The 26,834-nt window shown below is 40.1% G+C and overlaps 1 protein-coding gene across 1 annotated transcript; it reads left to right on the forward strand.

The window, feature by feature from the left end:
- The first annotated feature begins 1,050 nt into the window (after positions 1–1,050).
- On the forward strand, positions 1,051–22,775 carry pigr (polymeric immunoglobulin receptor). The gene is made up of 8 exons (XM_052129323.1): positions 1,051–1,169; positions 16,098–16,442; positions 17,294–17,375; positions 18,543–18,817; positions 19,337–19,409; positions 19,571–19,662; positions 21,803–21,852; positions 21,952–22,775. Exons 1-8 carry the CDS (start codon positions 1,121–1,123, stop codon positions 22,027–22,029), a joined length of 1,044 nt encoding a protein of 347 aa, XP_051985283.1. The 5' UTR covers positions 1,051–1,120; the 3' UTR covers positions 22,030–22,775.
- The last annotated feature ends 4,059 nt before the right edge of the window (positions 22,776–26,834 follow it).

Consider the following 26,834-nt stretch of genomic DNA (forward strand, 5'->3'; position numbering starts at 1 on the left):
AGTGGTTAAATAGATGTCTCCAGATAGGTGAGGGTGAGAAACAGATTACTTTCACATTTTTCTTGTGTTTTTGGCTATTCACATTCTTCATGCATATCGCCCCCAACTGGTCAGGGAGAAGAATTACAAGCAAAAAAGGACTTAAATATTGATCTGTTTCTCACACACACCTATCATATCACTTATTAAAATATGGATTAAAACACTGGAGTCATATGGATTACTTTTATGCTGCCTTTATGTGCTACTTGGAACGGCAACATTTTGCCACTCATTCACTTGTGTTGTAAGGGCCTACAGAGATGACATTTTCTTCAAAACAAAAAAAATTTGTGTTTGCAGAAGAAATGTGGATTACTTTGGATTACTTCTTCAGCTTCACTTGTTTTGACTAAAAACTCTGCCAGTTCAGTAAAACAAAATATTTTATATATATATTTATTAAGATCCATAATTGATCTTATTTTAAGGATTTTTTGATATTTTTACAGGAAAACAATTCAAACATCATTATCAAGATTATGATTTTTGCCATAATATTGAAGATCTTACTAGAAAAAAAGAAATGATGTTCCAACATGAATTTTCTTGATAAACAAATATGATCATGACTGGTAACGTGTGCATGTAAAATGGCTAGAAATAGCATTTTAGCTTAGCATAAAGCTAACAATTTACACAAGGTTTCTTTTGCTTCAAACGTACTTCTCTGTGTGCTCGTATGAATGTAACACATCATTAGAAAGTGTTTCACCGATGTTCAAATGCACTTTGGATCGCATCATTTATATGTATAAATGTTTTCCATCTGAAAGGACTAAATATTAAATGAAAGAAATGACAAATAAATTCAAAGTAATCTCTTCAGTAATCAAAATACTTTTTGGAATGTAACTGAATTCTAATTACCAATGATTTAAATTGTAACTGTAGTGTAATCCTGTTACATGCATTCCATTACTCCTCAACCCGGGCATTTAACAAAATTGCATTGTGGAGTGCAAACAGTTAAATAATCTCCAACATTTGGATATAGTTTAGGCAGAAGGAAGTGAAAGTGAACACAGGAATACTTCTTCACCAAAACTGCTGCCTTTGCAATAGTTTATCGCCATCAACAATGATTTTTCTACTTCTTTTGACCATTCTTGTTCTTGATCAACTGCCAGGTGAGATTTTAATCATTATTCGTACAAAGAAAAAGAAATGCTGAAAAGTTTGAGTCAACAGAAGCATTTTTTAAAGCTATTCTGGGAAGGAGATGAAAATATATAACATTAAATATATTTAAAGTGCTTCTCTACAGCTATATATTGGATAAAGCTTTATCTCTACTGAACAATGCTGAACTCTAAAACACAGGATGTGCTCCTCAGAGTTTAAAGTGTTTTGAACATTTGGCCTGATGGATTGTTCCTGACCATCTCCCATCTCGAGAGCATTCGCTGACTTCCTGCTCGCGCGCACACTGTTATATGGTCGAGTCCCTCGAGTGTATTGAACTGGAGTCTGTAAATTCATCTTTTCCAAACACGTAATGTTTTTCCAAGCATATGATTCATTTTTCTTTTCCTAATTGTTTATTGCAGTTTTGTAGGGATATATATATATATATTGTTTAATTGAATAGTTTAATTGAAAACAAGCTATAGGAAATAACTAAATAGTCCAAAAGGCCGAAGAGAATATTTAAATATATTTATTATATTTTTAAATGTCATTTAATAATGAATTGGAGTGACGATGTGAATCCAAACGGTATCGTCTAATTTTAAATGATAAAACAACTTAAAGAAAAACACGAGTGTTTTAATTTATATTTAGCCGTTACCGTTATGTTCAAAACGGCAAATAATCTAGGCAGCTTTAAGTAAATTATAATTAATTAATAATTAATTAATTAAAAACAGTAGATGAGATGTTATTATTTTTATTTAAAATATACGCGAGATAAAATGGGTATTATTAAATATGATGATATATATATATATGTATATATATATATATATATATATATATATATATATATATATATATATATATATTTTTTTTTTCCTCTTTTGAATGTAAAATAAATAAATAAATAAAAACTGTGTTAGCTTTTGGACTAGCATGAATTTATTGTAACATACTGTACTTTATCACACTTTATTGCTATAATAATATGTTGTTATTTGTTAAATATAGAATGTACATTGACTTTTTCTGTATAATATCTAGCAAATGGAAATGGCAAAAAAAAACCTATAAGAACATTTTTACAAATTAATTTCACATTTTATATTTGAATTTTATTTAAATGTATTAAGTTTCTTTTTTCATTTAATAATAGATTGTTAAAATAGTAAAGTTTATATATATATATATATATATATATATATATATATATATATATATATATATCACTGCAGTATTTATTGTACTACTTTATGCAGTTTATGCATTTATTATTTTAGTTATTATTTACTATTATTTTCTTCATGCTTATTGTTTTTAAATAAATGTACAACGGGGCTAAAAGCACATAAGGAACATTAAATTTTTCTGAATGAAAAAATAAATAAATAATAATAGAAGGTTGTTTTGGTTAAAATTCAGTTTTATTAAAAAGGGTAGCAAGGGGGCTTTTTACAGTAGGCCTACATTCAGGGTAAAAAGCCCCCAGGGGATTTATTAGGATATCTTGTAGATATGGGGCAATAGTTATTGTGAAAACATTTTCAACAAATGCAAATCATTTTGAGATGGCAATATGCTTTTTTGAGGAACAAATCAAGATTATGCTTATTCAACATCTACTTGTACAAAGAGAGCACCATTTCATGTTTATTTCAAACACATGAATCGCCATTGTGATTGGATCACTCAATGTCAACCCATGCAATGTTCTTCATCATGGCTAATCTATTTCCTCCACTTGAGAAAATCAAAGTTGTTGGGATGGGGGCGTGGTCATGCGTCTGTTTGCAAGAGAGAGGGAGAGGTGTGTCTTGTCAAGCTGGTTGGCATTATTTCTTACAGCTGTTTCTCATAACAGGCAGAGAGAGCTTTTAAAAGCCAAGTATGGCTGGCTTCAGCTTGCAGAAAGGGGCGGGGCAACATACAGGGTGGGGCTACACGTGTCGCCCCACCCATAACTTACTCTCATTGGCTACTCTTCATTTACTGGTGTACATGATAGAAAATGCGTCATTTTGATTATAGTGCTGTGGCTCATCAGTGTTATGAAATTGTGTTGTACCTCACAGTTCTTTGCAAACAGCAGGAGTCTGAGCATGCAGCATGTTGTTTTTTAGTCTTCTTGAAAACATGAGTGGAGGGCAAAATTACTAATCCTACTGTAGCAAAGATTCAACTGTAATATTAATGCAGTCATGGTCAGTGTTAAAATTATTTAGCAAGATACTTGTGATTTTACACACAAAAAATTGTTATTGTTATTAGTTCTGATGCAAATGCACCTGACACATGGGTTATGAAAACCAACAGCACCATGTAAATTTATGTCCAATTCTCACAAACGCTTTAAATATGTTGTAACGCAGTTCAATGGAAAGGAGGAGGCGAGAACCGGCTTGGCAATATAAATAATATTTTAATGATAAACTTAAACAAAAGACAAACACACACATGACAGACATGTCCGTAAACGATCTCTCTCTCCCGCACAGTCCTCCGCAGTCGGCCTTTATCCCTCTCGGAGGCTTGATTAGCCTGATAAGGGACCGGGTGTGTAGAACCACGAACCGGCCCCGCCCTCCGCCCTGTCACATTCCTCCCTCGTTCTCTCAGGCTGAGGAGCCCCCGTCATGATTTACACCCCCTCTTTCCCTGGGGAGGGGCGTGCCTTTCGCCCTATCTGCCGGCAGGTCATCCCCGTCTACCTGGATGAGGGAGGGGACAAGGGGAGGGAAACAGAAATAATAAAAATGGGGGGTTGTACTTCCTGTAACAGTGTAGTACCCCCCAAAAAAACACTGTAAAATTTAAACGAGAGGGAAAAAGCCAATGTGGAGCGGCAGTGAGAGAGAGAGAGAGAGAGAGATGAAAAAAATAAATAAATATACTCGCCGGTTCTCTGATACACCGGCGCATGGTCCTCGATCACTCCTCCACCCTCTCAGGTGGACGTCAGACCCACGACCCCGGTGGAAAGAACGCCCCTCCGCTTTCACAGCGACTCCTGGGAACACTCCTCTGCCCCTGGCAGCGGCCCCACCGCTCCAGGCACTCGGGGAGTCACTTCCCTCCTCCCCTCGCAGACAGCGGCCTTCTGTCGACCCCTCCGCGTTTCTGGGGGATGGCAGGGCACTCCTCCACCCCTGGCAGCAGCTCCATCGCTCCAGGCAGTCGGGGAGTCCAGTCCCCACTCGCCTCGCGGACAGCAGCTGTTCACCGCATCCGGGCGGTCGGGCTACACCCTACCCCAGTGGATGGCAGCGGCGCTCCCTGGGTGGACAGCAGTGTCAAGGACTCCGCGACGGGCATCCCTCCTCCTTCCCGGATTTCGGCACCATTGTAACGCAGTTCAATGGAAAGGAGGAGACGAGAACCGGCTTAACATTATAAATAATATTTTAATGATAAACTTAAAGAAAAGACACACACACATGACAGATAAACGATCTCTCTCTCCCGCACCATCCTCCGCAGTCGGCCTTTATCCCTCTCGGAGGCTTGATTAGCCTGATAAGGGACCAGGTGTGTAGAATCACGACCCGGCCCCGCCCTCCGCCCTGCCACTTACGTAATGATTTTTTTTATTATTATTATTTTCTCCCAAATTTGGAATACCCAATTCCCAATGTACTCTAAGTCTTTGTGGTGGTGTGGTGTAGTTTGTTTAATGTAATATTTTGTCCTTTCAGATGGAAAACATTAATACATATACATTTAGAAACAACATGTGTAGCCCCACCTCATTCTGCGGGCTGCAGCCAGGTCCTCCTCACTTAAGCAGCCAAACAAGACAGAGATGTGTGTGTGAGTTACAGAGGTGGGAGTAAGTCACTAAATGCAAGTCTCAAGTCAAGTCCAAGTCTTAACATTGCAAGTCAATGTCACAGTAATACAACGAAAGCAAGGATGCAAGTCACTCTTTTAATGTGAGAGGTCAGAACACACGAAACAGTACAAAATAACGGGAGGGGCTGGAGAAGAGTGAAGGAGTGAATCCAGTGCAGGTGGAATCCGGATGAGACGAACTATGAAAACATCGAACAGGAACAGGGACACGAACCAGAAAGATAGCGGACAGGAATACAACCGAACAAACACTGAGGACATCAAACCAACGATCTGACAAAGAGAGGAGATAGAGATGAGTATAAATGCATGGTGGTAATAAGCAGCAGCTGGTGCAGGGAATGAGGTCAGCTGGCACGCTGATCAGTGGAACGAGCGGTAACGCCCACTAACACATGCTCACACACACACAGAACAACAATAAAACGGGACATGAAGGAAACAGCGAATTCATAAATCGTGACAGTACCCCCCCTCCTAGGAATGCCTCCTGGCGTCCCCAGACTCCCTTACCTGTCGATTGTAATCATCAATAAGGGAATGATCCAGGATGTCTCTAGCAGGCACCCAACTTCTCTCCTCCGGACCGTAACCTTCCCAGTCCACCAAGTACTGGATTCCGCGTCCCCTCCGCCTAGAGTCCAGAATACGGTCAACCGAATAAGTGGGTTCCCCTTCTACGAGTCGCGGCGGTGGGGGAACCGGGGCTGGCAGGTTAATGCGAGAATAAAAAACGGGTTTGATTCTGGATACATGAAACACGGGGTGAATTCTCCTGTACACTGGAGGAAGATTGAGGCGGACTGCCACCGGACTAATGATCTTGGTGACAGCGAACGGGCCAATGAATTTAGGGGCAAGTTTATTAGAAACGGAGCGGAGAGGAATGTTCTTGGTAGAAATCCACACTTTGGAACCGACGACGTATACGGGAGGTCTCGACCGGTGGCGATCGGCCTTGGCCTTGGTGCGCGCTCCTGCTTGGAGTAGAGTCTCACGGGCTCTAGTCCAAGTGTGACGACACCTCTGGACGAAAGCGTGAGCGGAGGGGACCGCGACTTTGGACTCCAGACTAGGAAAAATTGGTGGCTGGTAACCTAGACTACACTCAAACGGAGATAGGCCCGTGGATGATACTGGTAATGAATTGTGGGCGTACTCCACCATAGACAATTGTTGGCTCCATGAGGAAGGATTCTTGGAGACCAGACATCGCAACGCTCTTTCCAGATCCTGGTTGGCTCTCTCTGTTTGACCATTGCTCTGGGGATGAAACCCTGAGGACAGACTAACAGTCGCACCCAGTAATCTACAAAACTCTTGCCAAAATTTGGACACAAACTGGGGACCTCTGTCGGAAACCACGTCCGTCGGGAGGCCATGTAGCCGAAAGACGTGGTTGACGACTGTAATCGCTGTCTCCTTGGCTGAGGGTAATTTGGGCAAGGGAATGAAGTGGGCCGCCTTCGAGAACCGGTCCACCACGGTCAAAACTACCGTGTTACCCTGAGAGGGTGGGAGGGCGGTGACGCAATCTAGCGCGATATGAGACCAGGGTCTCGAAGGGACCGGCAGCGGTTGGAGGAGCCCGTCTGGGGGTCGATTGGAGGTCTTACCAGTGGCACAAACTGAGCAAGCCAAAACAAAACTGTGAACGTCGCGAGCCATACGAGGCCACCAAAATCGTTGTTTGACTAAAGATGTAGTGCAACTAACTCCTGGGTGACAGGCCACATTGGAACAATGCCCCCACTGAATGACGTCGGACCGTAATCCCTCCGGCACAAATACACGGTTCGGTGGACAGCCGACCGGAGGCGTTACCCCTTGTAAGGCCGTCTTGACCTTCGATTCGACCTCCCATGTGAGTGTAGAGATAATTAAGGTCTCTGGAAAAATGCACTCGGGAGTAGACAGGCGATCGGAATGGTCAAAAATGCGCGATAAAAATCAGGTTTGATGTTCTTGGCACCTGGGCGGTACGAGAGAGTAAAGTCAAAACGTCTGGAAAAAAGTGCCCACCGAGCCTGCCTAGAGTTAAATCTTTTAGCGGTTCTAATGTATTCCAGATTCTTATGGTCGGTCCAGACGATAAAGGGTACCCCCGACCCTTCTAACCAGTGACGCCATTCTTCCAATGCTAAATTGACTGCCAACAACTCTCTATTACCAATATCATAATTACGTTCGGCGGGTGACAGACGGTGACAAAAAACGTGCATGGATGCATTCTGTCGTCAGAAGGAAAACGTTGGGATAACACTGCACCTACCCCCACCTCTGACGCATCGACCTCCACCACGAACTGACGTGATAAATCAGGGGTAACCAGGATGGGGGCCGAAACGAAGCGGCCTTTCAGTTTGGCAAACGCAGCCTCAGCTGCATCTGACCACCTGAACGTGGTTCTGGGGGAGGTCAAGGCGATTAGAGGTGAGGCCAGTTGGCTGAAATTGCAAATAAACCGCCGGTAAAAATTGGCGAACCCCAGAAACCTCTGTAGGGCCTTACGGGAGACCGGACTTGGCCAATCTACCACAGCCTTAACCTTCTCAGGATCCATACGCATCCCCTCTGACGACACAATATACCCTAAGAAGGGAACCGACTGTGCATGAAAAGCGCATTTCTCCGCCTTGACAAAAAGCCCATTCTCTAGGAGCCTCTGAAGCACTCGTCGAACGTGCTGCACGTGTTCCTGGAGAGAAGAAGAAAAAATCAATATGTTATCCAGGTAGACATACATGAACTGGTCGACCATATCTCGCAGCACGTCATTGACGAGCACCTGGAAGACTGCTGGGGAGTTGGACAAGCCGAAAGGCATGACCAAGTATTCAAAATGCCCCCTGGGGGTATTAAAAGCAGTCTTCCATTCATCCCCCTTCCTAATGCGGACCAAATGATAAGCATTACGTAATTCCAATTTTGTGAAGACCGACGCTCCCTGCAACCTCTCGAAGGCTGAAGACATCAGTGGCAAAGGATAAGTATTCTTTACCGTGATGCTGTTCAGCCCCCGGTAGTCAATACAAGGTCGCAGGGATCCGTCCTTCTTCCCCACAAAAAAGAACCCCACCCCCGCTGGAGAAGAGGAAGGACGGATGAACCCCACTGCTAGAGAATCAGAAATATATTTCTCCATAGCCTCTCTTTCTGGAACAGAAAGTGAATATAATTTGCCCTTAGGCGGAGACGTACCTGGCAGTAACTATAGCACAGTCATAGGGACGATGCGGAGGGAGGGAAGCAGCGCGAGACTTACTGAACACTTCCTTCAGGTCTAGGTACTCCGTGGGCACGTTTGACAAATCCACTGCTACCTCCTGAAACGAAGAGACAGAAACAAACGGACAAGCAGACACAAGACAGGACTCATGACATTTATTGCTCCACTCTGATACTGATCTCTGCCGCCAGTCTATCTTGGGATTGTGTTCAATGAGCCAGGGGTGTCCTAAGACAATAGATGCAAGGGGGGAGTCCAGAATATAAAAGGAGATGGTTTCAGTGTGGTTGCCAGATACGTAGAGTGTGATGGGTCCAGTGGTGAATGAGATAGTGGGAAGTGCTTGGCCGTTGAGAGCTTGAACTGCGATGGTGTGGGTGAGAGGCAGAAGGGGAACCTGATTTTTGATTGCAAAGGAGTAATCCATGAAATTACCTTCTGCCCCGGAGTCCAGTAGTGCTTGACAGTCGAGGGATTGGGCTGCCCATCGTAGTCTTACCGGGAGGAGCATAGATGTTGACGAGGTCTTCTCAGCGGAGATCCCACCCGACAGTAGCCTCTGATTTACTGCCGGACTTGCCCTTTTACCAGGCAGTTGAAAGCAAAGTGTCCCGCTGTGCCGCAGTAAAGACAAAGGCCCTGGGATCTCCACCTCTCCTTCTCCTCCCGGGAAAGCCGAGCTCGCCCGACCTGCATGGGCTCGTGATCGTAGACGGGGCTGACCGCGTCCCCGCTAATGGCTCGCAGAGTCTCCGCTGATCCAGACAACCAAGCGGTTGCCCTCCGGCGTTCGACTCGGGAGAGTCGGGAATCTACACGGAGCGCCAGTTCGATCAACCCGTTAAGGGTAGTAGGCAAATCCAGAGCATAGATCTCTCTTTGAACGCGGTCAGCCAGCCCATGCAGGAACATGTCCCACTGCGCCTCCTCGTTCCACTGACACTCTGCTGCCAAGGTCCGGAACTCGATGGAGTAATCAGACACAGATCTCTCATTTTGCTTAAGGTCCGCGAGAATCCGTGCCGCTTCTCTGCCCGCGACTGCCCGGTCAAAAACTCTCTTCATTTCAGTGGCGAGTGTCTGGAACGAGGTGCAGCATGGATCTTGGTTTTCCCACACCGCCGTTCCCCATAGCACTGCCCTCCCAGTCAGTAGTGTGAGCACGAATGCGACCTTGCTTTGTTCATGGGCAAAAGTTCTGGGCTGCAGAGAAAAGTGCATAGAACAACGTGTTAAAAATGCTCTGCAAAAATTCGGCTCACCGTTGTAAGACTCGGGAACAGGTAGGCGGGGCTCTGACTGAGAGACATTCTCTGGTGGTACAGGGGGAGCGGGCGGTGTGGGTGGCGCAGCGGGAGCACGCATAAGCTGAAACTGCTGAGTGAGCTCGGACACCTGCGTGACGAGAGCTGAAATAGCCCGACCCGTCTCGTTCATATTTCTCTCCTGGGAATCCATCCGTGCCATGCTGGATCTGATGAAATCTTCCAGAGAAGAGGAGGTGCCACTTGCTGCTTCCATGCTTGGTCAGATCGTTCTGTCACAGTAATACAACGGAAGCAAGGATGCAAGTCACTCTTTTAATGTGAGAGGTCAGAACACACGAAACAGTACAAAATAACGGGAGGGGCTGGAGAAGAGTGAAGGAGTGAATCCAGTGCAGGTGGAATCCGGATAAGACGAACTATGAAGACATCGAACAGGAACAGGGACACGAACCAGAAAGATAACGGACAGGAATACAACCGAACAAACACTGAGGACATCAAACCAACGATCTGACAAAGAGAGGAGATAGAGAGGAGTATAAATGCATGGTGGTAATAAGCAGCAGCTGGTGCAGGGAATGAGGTCAGCTGGCATGCTGATCAGTGGAACGAGCGGTAACGCCCACTAACACATGTTCACACACACACACAGAACAACAATAAAACGGGACATGAAGGAAACAGCGAATTCATGAATCGTGACAGTCAAAGTCAAGTCAAGTCATTCTGTTGTAAGGGTCAAGTCAAGTCAAGTCAAGTCAAGTCATTCCGTTGTAAGGGTCAAGTCAAGTCAAGTCAAGTCGCAACTTAGTCATCAAGTCATACCAAGTCGCACACAGGCTAGTTTTACACATTTTTTTAACTCTGGGACTTTTATTACTTATTTAGACACAGAGGGCTGATGGGTTACAAAAATAAATAAATTAACTTGTGTAATAAATAAAATATCATTAAGAAGCTCTTTAAATGCTCTAAAATAAAAATAAATTAAATGAACACAAGTAAACAAGAATTAATAAAACTTTTCCCATCTTGTGCTAGCCCTACATATAGTTATTTTGCTGTGATGTCCCCTATGAAAGTGTAAACTAAACAAAAACATTAAAAGTTTCAATTTAATCCAATTAGGCCAACGTGAACACGCTTAAAAAGAACTAACAATAATATGAAATTATTGTTTATTTTCTTAAACAATAATTAAGAAAATAATCTTACTGTACAAGTGAGGCAGTGGTTTTTAAAAGGTGATGAACCCAACATTGTTTTAAGAGTTATCCACAAACTAACTATTATGATCATGTTACTCTAGGGCTTTTCATTAGTTTTCTAATATCTTTAATAATGTAAAAAAAAAAAAACTATCAGGTCATGCCCCAGTATTTATGGAGATATTAACCGTACATCAGAGACAAATACATAAATATGTAATTTATAGACCAATTTATATTTCATGTTATATTTCAAATTGAACAATATTTAATTACAAACCTACCTTTAATCATTGTAGACACTACCTCCTTGGTCTGATCAGGAGCCAAGACATCATGCATTAACCACATGGTGCCAAAGGAGGGGTCAAATAATGCAGCTTTCAGGTAGAGAGGGTCTGAGAAGGGAAGGGTTGCCGCATCATGCTCACCATCTTCCATCCTTACATTTACAAAGATCCCCTTGAATCTTCTTTTAAGGGAGGCCTGTAGGCTATGAATAAAGCCACCCAAGTAGCACACTTTGTCTTTTTCATTCTCTAAATGGTGATTTAATGAGAGAACACATGGAGCCACTGCACTGATTGTCACTACTTTTTCTCCCTGGGTAAGATCAGTGGCCTCTGCAAAGGGCTGTAAGATGCGGACAAGTTCTTGTAACTGGCTCCACTCTCGTGATGTGAAGATCAGTTCTTTATGGCCAACATTTGAAAGAAGTACACCCAGTCTTTGGTTTTCACATGCAAGGATTGCTTTTAACTGTCTCAGGGTGGAATTCCAGCGAGTAGTCACTGAAGCTGGGATTCCATGTTGACCGAACTCCGACCCAAAGTTCTCTTTGAAAGAAGAACTGGTGTGGCACTTGCAACTTTTGTGTCTTTAACCTCTTAACCAGCACCCCTATTTTTGAGAATTTTCTGAAAATGACATACCCAAAAACAAATGTCTGTAGCTCCTAAACCATATGGTCCACATTCATAACTCTGATATTTTTTTAAACTAGACACTTGAAACTTTGTTACCCAAGAGTCATATTAATTCAAAAGTAGCATAGGAACAGAGTAAAACAAGGTCAAATTTACATGAAAGTGACTCACGATTTCTATGAATGAACTTCATTTAGGGAAAAATGTATCAGACTTTTATGTTAAAGGCCTGAAAACACCATAAAGATAAAACTGAATGTCTGACCATGTTCTGATTCAAATTTGAAGATGATACTCCCAAAAATGTAGTTTCTGTAAGCTTTTATTCAGGGAAAGTCTAGGCGTCCTTTCCAAAAGGCCAGTTGGAGACTCCAAATGGACATCTGGTAACCAAATGACATAAGGAGTAAACACTACATACTACATACATGTATATCAATTCAGAACTGTTCTGCTCATCAAACCACACAAGAAAAAATGATTTCAGCACAACATTTTAACATTTTAACAAAATACTCAGTGAAACAAAAAAAACTCACTTCATGTATGCATTTCAAAAGTGATCGTTTTACAACTAATTAATAAATTATATAAAAAGAAAACAACATTTGTAATTGCAACAGTGTTTTTTACTCAAATAAATTACAATAAACTGATAATTATAATAAATATCCAATTACCAAAGAAAAAAAAAAAAGCAATTACAGTATTTACAGTATTTATGTTGATCCAAGGCAGTCACTAACAAGGTCTGTTACCAACTGGAAACCAAAGCCACTGAAAGACAGGAAAGATAAAGATAAAGATATTTTTGTTATATTATATGCATCATAAATATAATATGTGTGTGTGTGTGTGATATAAATATTATGTCTTTATGTATAATATACAGCTATCACCTAGCTACTTGTGTAGCCTCGTGTCTTTGCTAGTCATTTTATAATCAAAAACATGATATGAACAGAAAAACTGCCAATACTTCATAAACATAAAAACTCAAGACGATGTGTTTCAACTTACCGATCTAATACGGGATCGAGTCCATGGAGAAACATCTCCTCTTCAGCCGAATCGACACTCGACACCGTGCTCTCTCTGTCTAAGATGTCTGTTTCTGCGTCTTTCTGCTGTTCTTCGTCGCTACTCCTCATTACCTCCTCCAAAACACTCTCAACACCACAAAAACTCCTCTTCAGTCGACGATCCATGATGTAGATTGTTAGATATAATGTTAGAATAAATCCGGCGTTGAAACGAGCTCCGTGTAGCAAAACAATGGTAAAAACTGTGCGCGCTGTGCGTAAAATGACGAAGAGCGCACGTGGACGCACTTGTATTAGACCTATGTATTAGACAGATCTTCTGAGGTAAACTAAGCAAACTGTCAATCACTGCAATCGTGTTTTAGTTGGTTAATACTCCCATCCTTCAAAATTTTGCTGACCAGACATTGGGTGGCTTTTATCCAATCAAAAACCGAGGTGCGAGTGTGACAGGTCCCGCAGCCTGTTGGCAAAAACAAGTTCAGAACGTGATTTTTGAGTGTTTTAGCTATCAAATGATGCATAGTTTATGATAGTTGATTGAATATTTGTTATAAAACAAAGGTAATAAAATTATAAACACGCACCCCACGGCCCGCCCACGCCCCCCTGCGGGTATAAGGCGTTAAGGCCATCCCCTATGACCAACTGCAAGGTATGAGCAAAACACTGGAGTCTGGTTTGTGATTTCAAAGTTCTATCCATCATCTCTTGCTCCTCTACAGACACATCATTCCACATCTCTGCGTCATCAAGACTATCCTCCACCTCCTCCTCTGGTCCTGGAAAGCAGACAGTGAAGGCTTTCTTCATGTTGGCCGCATTATCGCATATCACATGTGAAATCTTCTTCTTGATGTGATACTCATCACATATTTGTTGAAATTTTTCACATATGTTTTCACCAGTGTGTGATCCTTTGAACCGGTCACATGCTAACAAGTTTGACTGTAGCTTCAGATTGTCGTTTTCAATGTCGAGCCAGTGTGCTGTGACCCCTAAAAAGCCCCTCATTTTACGGTCAGACCAAATGTCAACGGTCACTGACACATTGTCTATTCTGGCCAGTTCCGCTTTTAATTTAAGCTTCCTTTGGCTCACCAGATCTTCAAGTTTTGAGGTCATTGTGCGTCTACAAACAGGAGTGTATTTACTGTCCACAATCGACAAAAAGTGATGAAAGTTTTTATTGTCAATTATTGACAATGGAAGATTGCAGTTTATGATCAGGTCTGATAGTATTGAGTGCGTTATTGCTTTTTGCTGAGGATGACTACTGCTGTAGAGTGGAACAGTGCGCTGGTCAAAGAACTGCAAGATCCGAGGCTGCGTTGAGTCCATCTCAATTTTGGCCTTGAGGTACTCGTCATATCTAAAAGAAAAGAAAAGCACCTATTACTTTATGTAATAGACACATTTTAAACATTAGGCTAGAGTAATTATAAACATAATCTTAAAAAAAAAAAACTAAAAAGATATTGCATTCTAAATTAGTACTGTATGCAAAAGTTTGTATGTTCTTACTCTAAATATCCAGGTGATTTGATCCCATAACACAAAATATTATATGGAAATTTTAAGAAAACAAATCTAATCATTTAAATGATTTAAACCCGACTATTGTTTAATACATGGGTCATTATAACTGACGTTCTCAACTACTTTCTATATTACTTTCTCCCGCCCGCAACATTTATGTTTTGTCCCGCTCCCGCCCGCAAAAATACTTTTTGCTGTACCTCCAAATACTTTCAAGTTAGCCTACGTGTCGCCACCATACACATCAGCATAGATGCTCCTGATAAATTATTTGTTATTAAAGCATTAACACACAAACCACTGTTATAACATAAAAGCAAGCAGGCTACTGCGTGCATGGTTTGGCATGACTTGATAATTCCTAAAAAGCTGACATCAGTTCATCGCGATCTCACACATCTTTGTTATTATCAATGAAGCTTTCATAATATATACACTTTGTTTGTTATAATTAGAGGATTTGCCAGCATACAGAATTCAGCACTGAACAAAAAGTCTGTTTTGAGCGGTGAGGGAAGTCTATCGTAAATGCTTCTGATTGGCCATTGCGTTCAAGAAATCAACACATATTTCTGTGATTGGTTACATCGCTCAACACTGCAAACATGTTATTTTATTCTCCCTCAACCCGAGTGGAATACCGCCCGCGCTCCCTCTTATAATGTCATCATCACCCAGTTACTGTAAAAAAAAAACATGCTACCTTTGAAGAAACCCCAATAAATGTTATTTTAAAACATTTTAAGACTTAAGAAATTTTTACAAATATAGATATTGAGCACTTTAATTTACACATTAATTGGTTGTGGTGGTTAACCTGCAATTTAATTTACACTTAAGTTGGAGGTAGATAGATACCACAGAAAACCTCGTGCTTGAAAACTAGCAAAACCACTTACTTCTCGCTGTGCAACTTGAAGTGACGAATGAAATTTGAAGTTGTGGCCGATGAATCACTTATCTTGGCACTGCAGATATTACACACAGCCGTTCTTTTCTTGGCCGTATACGCGTAATCTCTAAACCCAAACTTTATTATCCTCGGGGCTGGAGCTGGTGTTGTTGTTGCTGTGTCCATGTTGTCCGCGGAGGCATCAGCTGTTTTGGCAGGCGGCAAACGGCTTCCTGATAGCGTCTAGCGGTTTACACATGCGTATAAAGAACAGTAGCTTGGGTTTGCCGACTTATTGGAAAATATATAGTTCATTCTTAAATATATAAAAAAATCACAATAATTGAGACATTTTTTTTCCACAAGTCATTTCAAGTAAATAGGCACAAGTCCGAGTCAAGTCTAAAGTCACAAGGAGCAAGTCTAAAGTCAAGTCGAGTCTTTTCAGAGATCTAGTCAAGTAAGTCTCAAGTCCAGAAAATTGCGACTCGAGTCTGACTCGAGTCAAGTCATATGACTCGAGTCTCCCACCTCTGGTGAGTTATGACATTAAAAGTTACATGTAATGTTTTAGGTTCAGTTATGACATTAAAAGTTACGTTTACTCTTCAGCCAGTTCCCGCCTACTCCGTTACAAATGTCTTTTATGGGGTCTTTAGCCCAAATACTATCCGTTCACTAATTGGACGGTTCTTGAAAAACTTTTGAATTAATCACCTTGAACAAAACTGAAAATGACAAATTAGTATTTTGCCTCAAAATAAATTATGAGACATTGAACCCAATGATCTCAGGACAATTGTTGCAGTGACAAACAGGAGTTTAGGAAAGTGCTGTAGGCTAGCAGTTTTTGTTGCTATTTATTGTTTTGAGCCTTTTACCCCAGGGGGCCTTTAGTCCCTTTGTAGGCCTACCCTATGTATTTATTTGTTTTTGCCTAATATTGTTTTCTCTCTTATGCCTTTAGGTACCCTCTGCACTGTGACGACTGTGGGAGATTTGACTGTATTGGAGGGCTATTCCATCACTGTTCCCTGCCATTATAACCCACAGTACACCAGTCATGTGAAATACTGGTGCTACGGCCGGATGAGGGAGTTCTGCTCGAGCCTGGCCCGCACAGATGACCCAGAATCAACCCAGCACGGAAAAGGAAGGGTGATGATCGCAGATGACCCCTCTCAGCATGTGTTTACTGTGACCATGCTCGACCCGACGGAGGGAGATTCTGGGTGGTACTGGTGTGGTGTGGAGTTGGGAGGGATGTGGAATGCTGACAGCACTGCCTCCCTTTATATCAGTGTCATTCAAGGTCAGCAAGACTAGTAGATATATATATATATATATATATATATATATATATATATATTTTTTTTAGCAATAGAAAAGATGCATTAGGGATGCCTTGACTGAAATTTGTGATAGTGTTGTGATTTACTTTCATGTTAGCATTAAAACCCTAATTAGCATTTATGATAGCGATAATTATCTTTACAGCTGAAAACTGATTTAATAGACAAAAATATAGGGGTGAAATATCAGGTTAAATATATAGGCTTAATTTTCATCTTGCAAAATATATATATTTTTTTAAATATTTGATTTTGTGGTTAGATACCCTGATAGCCTACTATATGCTTCCAATATCGGGCAAATCTGGTTACAATAGTGATAATTAAAAATATACAGTATATACTGGCCAATGCAGGGATGGTTATTTATAAATTGTACCTCTGTAATTGCTATAAGTAAATAACTGAAGCTTTGGAAAAGGGGGTGGTTTCCTCCCCTTTTCTCACTGTTGCCCAATTCCCAATGCGCACTAAGTCCTCGTCAGGGTGGCGGAGGACGAATCTCAGTTGCCTCCGTGTCTGAGACCGTCAATCCGCGCATCTTATCACATGGCTTGTTGAGCATGTTACCGCGGAGACGTAGCGTGTGTGGAGGCTTCACACCATTCTCCACGGCATCCACACACAACTCACCACGTGCCCCAGAGAACCACATTAGCGACCACGAGGAGGTTACCCCATGTGACACTATCCTCCCTAGCAACCGGGCCAGTTTGGTTGCTTAGGAGGCCTAGCTATAGTCATGGAAAAGCATTCCAAATGTGGTGGCGTAGTCGGCAATATATTCAGTGCTTTGGTTGTATTGCTGCAGGTATATCAGTGGTGAGCAGTATGGTGAGTGGAGATGAAGGTAACAGTGTCAGTGTTCAATGTCTCTACAGTAAGAGCCTCAGGTAACATACAACCCTTTATCATCAACCCAATCTAAGATGTACAACATCCAGTATGTAGATGAATCTCAAGAAACCTGTCAAGAATATGTCTGGGTCATATTTCACCTGATAATCAAAAGAAATTAATTTGAAATTATATTTAGAGAATAAATAGGATTTATTAAAATAAATTAATACATTTAAATAAATTACATTTTCTGACATTACATTTAAATTTTTTAACATGTGGTATTTATTTTCATGCCAATTAATCTTCATTATTCAGATTTAAATAAAAAAAAACATGACATTTTCTTTATTTTATACAGTAAAGAAAATGACTGTAATGCAATGGTTATTTTTTAGCAACGAGAATCAAGATTGAGAATGATGGGAATTACAAAACTCAAAATAAAACATATGGGGGCAGTGCGCCAGTGGTTCTCGAAGAGTAGGGTACGCCCCCTGAAGTGGCGCAGAGGTATTGCAAGGGAGGCGCAGAAGACTGCCCTTTATTCTCAAATCTGGTTCACATTCACATTCAAATCAAGAACTTTTCTCCTTATACGGCGTCATGTCAGCTGTGCTCACTCATAAACAAATTTGAATGGGTAAAAGGGAAGATTTTCAGTGAATTAAGACTTTAAATCTAAAATAAACATACATTATACAATAAACTATCATATAAATATATATCTAAAAAAACTGGTATGGAATGACTTGAGGGTGAGTAATTGATGATAGAATGTGTTTTTCTAAAAAAACAAAAAACAAAAAAAAACAACAAATAAAAAAATAATGCAGGACTATCGACAAAGAAGTATATTCAGATAATTTAAGGTAAATATTAAGTGTAATTTGTATTATTTACAAAACATTGATAACTGAAATAACGCAAACATTAAACATGATTTTTTTTAAAACCAATGCATGAGAAAAATTGTAAAACCAAAATGCGAATCGGCATGAAAATAATTTCACAATGCAAAACATCCCAATAGTCCTAAAATAGGCTGCGTATCTTTAAATAAATATATTTGATTCTGTATTTTTTTTATGCAAAATATAATTTCATATATGTGCCCTGGACATGTTTTTGTGAGATTCACCCATACGGTATATTCAATAGAATGCCGACTTCATGAATATGCAGAATGTTTCAGGGGTTTTTATTACTCCTTCCTGCAGATCCAGTGAAAAGAAGTGGTGCCGCAGTGGGATTTTGAACTCTTGCATGGTGACGGACTCTGAGGGAACATTCAGCAGTAAAAGCCTGCTGATCCACGATGACAGAAAGACTATGTTCACTGTGACTTTAAAACAGCTGGAGATGAGAGATTCAGGGTGGTACTGGTGTGCATCCGGTCAGCATCAGGAGGCTGTTCATGTGTCAGTCACACCACGAGCCACAACACTAGCCACAACACGAGTCACAACACGAGTCACAACACGAGCCACAACACGTATGAAACCTACAACAAAATATTAGAAACCACATTTTTTCATTTTCTGAAGAAAATGTGAGTGGTCTTCGTCCGTTCTAAATTCACCTTGACCATGCTAATGTCTGTAGATATAGCTCAGGTCCCTCCTTCAATAAGTCTATTAAATGGGATATTTTGCCCATCTAATTGTATGAAAGGTGAAAGTCATTAGTCTGATCTCTTAGTAACAACACAGCTCTCCTCAACAGGAATAACACAGAGACTTGCAGGTGGGCTCATTTGACTTGGGACTGTAAGCAATCGCCCAGAGCATCCAACCTGTAAATAATGTCCTGGCAACCACCCAGAGTACCCCAGCATTGTGGCACGATGTTTTGCATGGGAAAGCACCACTCGCACTTACCAAAGAAAGTGTAAAAATCTAGTTATAGCTGCTATTTTATGTTTGACAGTTACTTAAACATCAATTTAGCAGCAATTCAGAGTTATACATTTAATATTTACCAACTTTCTCAGCATGCGATCTCCTAATTACAGCATTTCCCGTCCTGAATCTGAAGACTACACCCGGATCTCCAACTCTAACGTCCTCAAATGACTCTCAAAAAAGGTTATGCTATGTTTCTTCATTCCTTCAATAATAAATCACACCTTCATATTTCCTCATGGCATGATTGACTTCTCTTGAGGGATGCAAAGCTTTCTGATGCTTAAACAAATGAATTTGAGGTGACAAAGGTAGAAGATTTTCTAATATGTTCTCTGTTTCAGTCGCCCTTTTTGGGAGACACCTCTTGTGGTGTGTTTGGTCGTACTCCTGATCATGACTGTGTTACTGGCACTTTGGAAGTTAAGACAGTGCTGTAAGTTCTCATGCAAGGTTATTTGTAGTATTATGTAGTGGGGGATCTGCAAAACATTATAGTGCATCTAATGGCTTTAACATACTGTATATATCCATATAATACCTTTCATAAACGTATCCTGAGTTTGAATATCTCTGATTGTAAAGACCAGATGCTCTTTGGAGCATTCATCCAACTCAGTGCCAGTGGATGCGTTATGCCCTCCTATTCTGATCAAGTAAGGGCATAATACATCCACTGTCACTGAGAAGGTAAGAAAATCTGAAATATGAGTATATCTTGTATTTAGGGCAGATTGTATATAGGGCCATCTTGTGAAAAAAGAAAAATAACACGACTTGAAATTCATGTTATGACAATAACAGCCAGTAGATGGCGGCAGTGTTCTATGTTTTTTAATTACTGAAGTAAATGTACATTTTATCACAAGTTATGCATTTAGATATACATTTAGAAATGATCAAACTATTATTTGTAGTGTCAGTTTTCCAATAATGTCACATTATGCGTACAGCCAAATCTGACCAAGAGAAACAAATAGAAGACATAAAATAATAATTGCTTGAAGTAATTATTTAATTTAGTTAATTTAAGTCTTTCCCATTCATTTCCTATGGTCGGTCAATTTTGACCACAAACTGCAAAGGTGTCAGATTTTTTATGACCAATTAGACTTATCGAATAATGTAAAAAAAAATGAGTGTGTTCAGATTGCAAGTGGAGGAAAAGTGTAGTACCCCTTCTGTCACTCACTTGACATTGTGTGGAATGTAGTGTTACAAGGGGTCTTTCTTGAGAGCCTCGCGTACCTCTGAACTTGAGAAAAGGCCAATGAGAAATTGGCAGACAGAGAATTTGCATGTCCCGCCCCCGGACATACGTGTATAAATGGCAGCGGGCATGCGTCTGTCAGTTAGAGGTCGTGGAGGGCACATTTTACTGCTGTAGGATGATGTCGTCGATGACTTCGAAAGCCTAATTTTAGTAATTTATTGTACTGTCCCGTACTTTTTGCATACGTTTGCACGTGCACTTTATATAGGTATGTTATTTAGTCTGTGTAGTCTCATGTGGTTCTGTGTTTGTCCTACGTTGTTTTATGTAGCACCATGGTCCTGGAGGAATGTTGTCTTGTTTCACTGTGTACTGTACTAACTGTATATGGTTGAAACGACAATAAAAACCACTTGACTTGACTTGACTTGACTTGACTTGACCTTATTCTCTGCTCCTCAGTGCAAAAACCTGACTGACAGACGCATACCCGCTTCCCTTTATACCCGTATGTCTGGGAGTGGGACATGCTAATTCTGTCTGCCAATTTCTAATTGGCCTTTTCTCGAGTTCAGAGGTATGCAAGGATCTCAAGAAAGACCCCTTGTGTCACTACATTCGACACAGCGTCTCGTTCCCTCCATCAGGGAACGGAGGTTAAAACAGTAAACATGACGTACTGCTCAGATAATCGGAAACTTTTATATTATATTGGAAATATACATTTCGGTCAAAAACTACCGAACAGAATAGGAAGGTTATTAATAGGATTGGGATCTCATTTGATTCAGTCTTAGTTAGTGATATCACCTACTTGATTAACTTGACCTAAAGGCAGTGATGAATCTGCACTTTCTGTGGTAAACCTGATGATGCGTTAACTACTACTTTTAATGTTAAGCCAGGTCCCAATCAATCCAATTGACAGCATTGACTGGGTGTTTAACCTCATCTGGCAATTGTAGGAGCAGTCAACTGCTAGAACTTCGTCGAAGATTCATTGCAAAGTCAATTAATCAGTCGGCAGTGAACAAAGTGATCAAACTCTGCTGAGTTTGCCCTAGGACAAGACAGAATCTATTACAATCCCTAGAATATGTCTTAAAAGCAAAGTCGTGGCAAAAATCGCAGTGTGCACCCGACGTCACTTAAACATACTAGGTTATAAATGGGACTGCTTTGCACAGATGTAAACACATAGATATTATTCAATATTTAAGAGTATGTACAGTTATAAATGGACAACATTTTTTAAAATGTTAGTCTTATAATGTGAAGATGAGCACCCTCACGTGGACCATGATCATTAGCCTTCATTAAGCTTTGACATTTAATAACCCTTTACTTTTGTTTCATTTGGCAGACAAAAAGCCCAAGCATCGAGGGACAAATGAAATTAGTGATAATCTTCCAGTAAGTGCGGTTAATATTTCTCTGTTTTTCTAATCACTTTGTTGATATGAGGCTGTTGCAGATGCTGGTGGATTTGGAAATAATTTTACTCATTTACAGGTGTGTTCATGGAGAAAAGGTGGCTTTAAGAACACATCGGTGATTTTCCTGAACACTCCAGCAATACACATGCTTTAACAGAGATCACGAGGGGCCTGCATAACAGAAAACACACAAGACTCACAAATTTGCCAATGCTCTTAAGATAAAGACGATTATGTAGTAAAAAGCAGGGGTGCAACTACCCATTTCTGAGTGGGAATGCATAACAAAAATTTGTGCCCCTATGCATTTGTTATTTCTGGGGGTCAAAGAGGATGGTTGTGCCCCCTTCAGTGATCTGCCGGCGCCCCCCCTTACATGGCGCCCCCTATTTACTGCACACCTTGCATGTATGTTTTTTCGCCTCTGGTAAAAAGCGACTCTTTAATGCTCTTTGAAGGCATAGTTCATTCAAAAATGAAAAATCTGTTTGTCATTTAAACACCCTCATGATTATCCAAACCGGTATGACTTTCAAGAGGAAAAAACAAAACAAAAGATATTTTGAAGAATGTTGATGCTGCACTTTTATTACATTCAACAAAAGTGAATGATGGCTGAAGCTGTCATTCCTTAACATTCTGTCTAACATATTACTTTGTGTTTCTCTGAGAAAAGAAATTGTTGTTATTGTTGTGCTGTTTTCTGTAATGTATTTACACATATTTGTCTGTAACTAAAAATATGATTCAAAGTAAACTGTAAGAAGAGAATGGGGGTAGAAATGTGTTCTCAGTCCTGAGCTATGGTTATTTTTTTGAATGAATTACATGGGAAAGCTTTCATGAATGCATGCATTGTACAAAAAATATATTTGAGGATAATAATAATATGCTTAATTGATATAGCGCTTTTACTGAGCTCAAAGTGCTTTACATGCAACAACAAACAGAAATACATCAAAACAAAACACAAAAACAATACAGTCCACAAAAGCACAACATAACAATCCAGGAGTAAAATCCCAGGAGATCAGCAGCTACAGAAATACTCAAACCAGCCCATCTGGCACCAACAATCATCCATGTGATTATCTAATCAGCCAATCGTTTGGCAGCAGTGCAGTGCATACAATCATGCAGATACAGGTCATGAGCTTCAGTTAATGTTTACATCAACCATAAGAATGGAGAACAAATGTGATCACAGTGATTAAGACAGTGGCATGATTGTTGGTGCCAGACGGGCTGGTTTGAGTATTTCTGTAACTGCTGATCTCCTGGGAATTTTACACACAACTGAACTGACAAAGTCTACGGTAACTCAGATAACCACTCTGTACAATTGTGGTGAGAAGAATAGCAACTCATAATGCTATTCTGAAATGCAGGTTGGTGCTGTGTTGGCGGCATGAGGGGGACCTACACAATATTAGACAGGTGGTTTTAATGTTGAGGCTGATAGGTGTATTGTAAAGAACTATAGCACAAGCAAAAAAACAACAACATCAACAACAATAAATCACGAAAATAAGATTTAAATGAAGTGATAAGCTGGGGGAACTGGCTTAATTCATCATATAGAAAATCACCTAAATAAAATCCTCATAATTCAATGACATTCATTCATTTTTAAGTGTGACTTAAGTGCAGAAATACTTTTTTCTGCTGTACAAGATTAAACTTTTGTACATCAAAAACTCACATTTAGAGGTAACACTGAATTAACATTCATAACATCTTTCAAGTCTTTAAAGGGGTCATGACATGGGTTTTTTTATTGTATTATTATGTTCCCTTAGGTGCAATTATAGTATTAATATATTTTTTTTTTAAGAAAAACTTTTAAAATCTAGTGATTTATGACCTTTTCCCACCCTGTTTCTCATCCTCTGATTCAAACAGTCTGTTTTGGGGGCGTTTTCCATTTAAGACTTCAGTGTTAACGCCCACTGTTATGATTGGCTAACGTCAGTGCCTATGTATCAATTATTGACGCCTCCAGCCAGAACAATATGCAAGTAAACTAAGTAAAAACACTGTGATTATTCATAATGAATGAAATTGCGCTTCAAAAAGTAGTTTAAAGTTTAAAATAGATTACTTACAGTTTGCGTCGTCGTTGTTCCCAGAATAGTCGGCACGGACTTATCTTTGAGCAACAGTTTTCTGGCAAAGCCAGCATCATATTGAGATTTGTTCTCAAAACAGTCATCCTTAAAATGTACAGAACAAACGCTTAAGTTAACACTGCCGTGACTGGGACGTCCGCAAAAAATAAACTGCATCCATTTTTCCCTGACGTCTGGATCTTTCGGCAGCTTATTCAGAGGTTTTGTTTGACCACAGCCAGGAACAGCACATCTGTGTGGCATCGTAATTTTCCTGTGCACAAGTAGTCTCTGTCAGAGCTCGCTGTCCATCGACTGAAAACTTGTGAGGCACACGGCGATACGAAATGAGCGTAGTTGTCTTGCGCTTAAATCGTAGTTATCTTGTGCTGGAGGCGGTCATATGCAAACGCTGTTACGTCACTTCTAACCGACACGTCACTTCTAACCATGAATCCAGAACGAGCTGTATTTTGAGCTTGATTAAATAAATGATTCGTTTAGAATGGGGAGGACGTCTTAAAATATTAAACTTGCAGGACGTTTTAATGATACAAAGACCTCTTATATACCAAAAGATCAAGGCAAATTTGGTTTCTCATGTCATGACCCCTTTAAGTCATCCTGACCACAAAACTCTTTCCATGAAAAACCCAGTACTGCTGTGAGTCACTGCATTAGTTCTACAAATGTCCATTTCACAAAGTATTAAAATAGAAAAAGGAGAACTGGAGAAGGCGATGTCGACTAAAAATTTGTCATTTGAAACATATTATTTATGCAACTTTAGTCAAGCGTGCAGAATGTTTGAGACAATAAACCACAGTGCAAAGACAAGAAGTGAGAAAGACATTAGAACTTTAGAAACCATGACACCAGACGATATGCATCTACTTATATGTACACTGTTATTAACATACAGACAACACTGTTGACAGCATGTTACTGTAAAAACCTGATAACGGTAAGCTACTGCAATTGTTGTGTACAGTTATTTACTGATTACTGCAATTGGTAGCTGAGGAATATTACTGTAAAAATATAAATTGCATTGTAACTAGATGTCAATGTTCCTTACATTATAATTTTTATATTTTGTTGTTATTATTATTTACAATTTATTAATAATAAAGAAAACACATTGTTATTTGTATTGGAACATGACAAGAATAAGGGAACTGGATCATTGCATACAAATAAATATTTAGAAGAATATTTCATATCTGTAGGTCCATATAATGCAAGTGAATGGTGATAGAACTTTGTAGCTCCAAAAATCATATAAAGGCAACATAAAAGTAATCCATATGTCTCCGGTGGTTTAATCCATGACTTCAGAAGCGATATCATTGGTGTGAGTGAGAAATAGATCAATATTTAAATCCCCTTTTTTTCTATAAATCACCACCTTTGTCCAGCCCCAACCAGTAAGTGGATATATGCACAAAGAATGTGAATCTGGAAGTGAAAGTGGAGATTTTTTCCATTGGAGTCTTATGGATTACTTTTATGCAGCCTTTATGTGATATTTGGAGCTTCTGGTCACCATTTACTTGCATTGTATGGACCTACAGAGATGAAATATGCTTCTAAAGATCTTTGTTTGTGTTCTGCTGAAGAAGGAATGTCAAGTAAGAGACTACACAACATATAGCTACAGCAATTTAAATGTTTTTAGTAGATTTATTTTTTGTTGGGGGGGCCTGGGTAGCTCAGTGGTAAACACTGGCTACCACCCCTGGAGTTCGCTAGTTCAAATCCCAGGGTGTGCTGAGTGACTCCAGCCAGACTACACAACAGTGGGTAACCTCCTTATGGTCGCTATAACATTCTATAACCAAGCTATAACACTCTCAGTGGGGCACATGGTGAGTTGTGAGTGGATTGTATGAAGCCTCCATATATGTCTCTGCAGTAGCATGCTTAACAAGCCACGTGATACGATGCGCCACGTGATAAGATGTGCCAGAATGTTGTGATCATAATGACCGTGACGAAATATAACATGTCAGAACGTCACTTCAGTATTGTGGAGCTAGACCATTCAAAGCTTTGTGTAGTTAACAGAATTTAAAATATAATGCAAAATTTAACAGGTAGCCAATCCCCATCCATTAATTGGCTCCATCACTCCAATCTCTCCTCTCCACCAATAGCTGGTGTGTGGTGAGCATACTGGTGAACTATGGCTGCTGTCGCAACATCCAGGTGGATGCTGCACACTGGTGGTGTTTGAGTCCCCTGTTCACTATGTAAAGTGCTTCGAGTGTAGTGTCAGAAAAAGCGCTACATAAATGTAACATTCATTCATTCATTCAGAATTGTGCTAATATGATCATATTTATTGTTTGCACTCTGGCAGCTGCATTTTTAACCAAGTGAAGTTTATTTATTGATCTTGCTGGACATCCTCCCAGTAATGCATTACTTATTACATTATCCAGTCTTGAGGAACAGAGAGCACGTGTCATACATTTTTGAGGTGGAAGAATGCTGTTCTACAAACATTGGACATTTTATTTTCAATGGACAGATTGGTATCAAGTATAACGCCTAAGTTCTTTGCTGTAGAAGGCGATGTAACAGTACATCTATGATATTTGGATGTCAAATGATATTTTAGCTGCTTATTTTGAGAGGTTTTTGGTCCAATAATTAGTACCTCTGTTTTGTCGGATTTGAGAGGAAGGACATTTCTGGCCAACCAATCTTTGATGTCATTGATACATTCTGCTAATTTGTATAATTTTGAATTGTTGGGTTTAGAAGAAATATAAAGTTGGGTATCGTCGGCATAACAGTGGAAACTTATTCCATGAGGAGAAGCATATATAAGGAGAAAAGCAGAGGC

This window comes from Xyrauchen texanus, chromosome 6 (assembly GCF_025860055.1).
Source record: "Xyrauchen texanus isolate HMW12.3.18 chromosome 6, RBS_HiC_50CHRs, whole genome shotgun sequence".
Lineage (NCBI taxonomy): Eukaryota > Metazoa > Chordata > Actinopteri > Cypriniformes > Catostomidae > Xyrauchen > Xyrauchen texanus.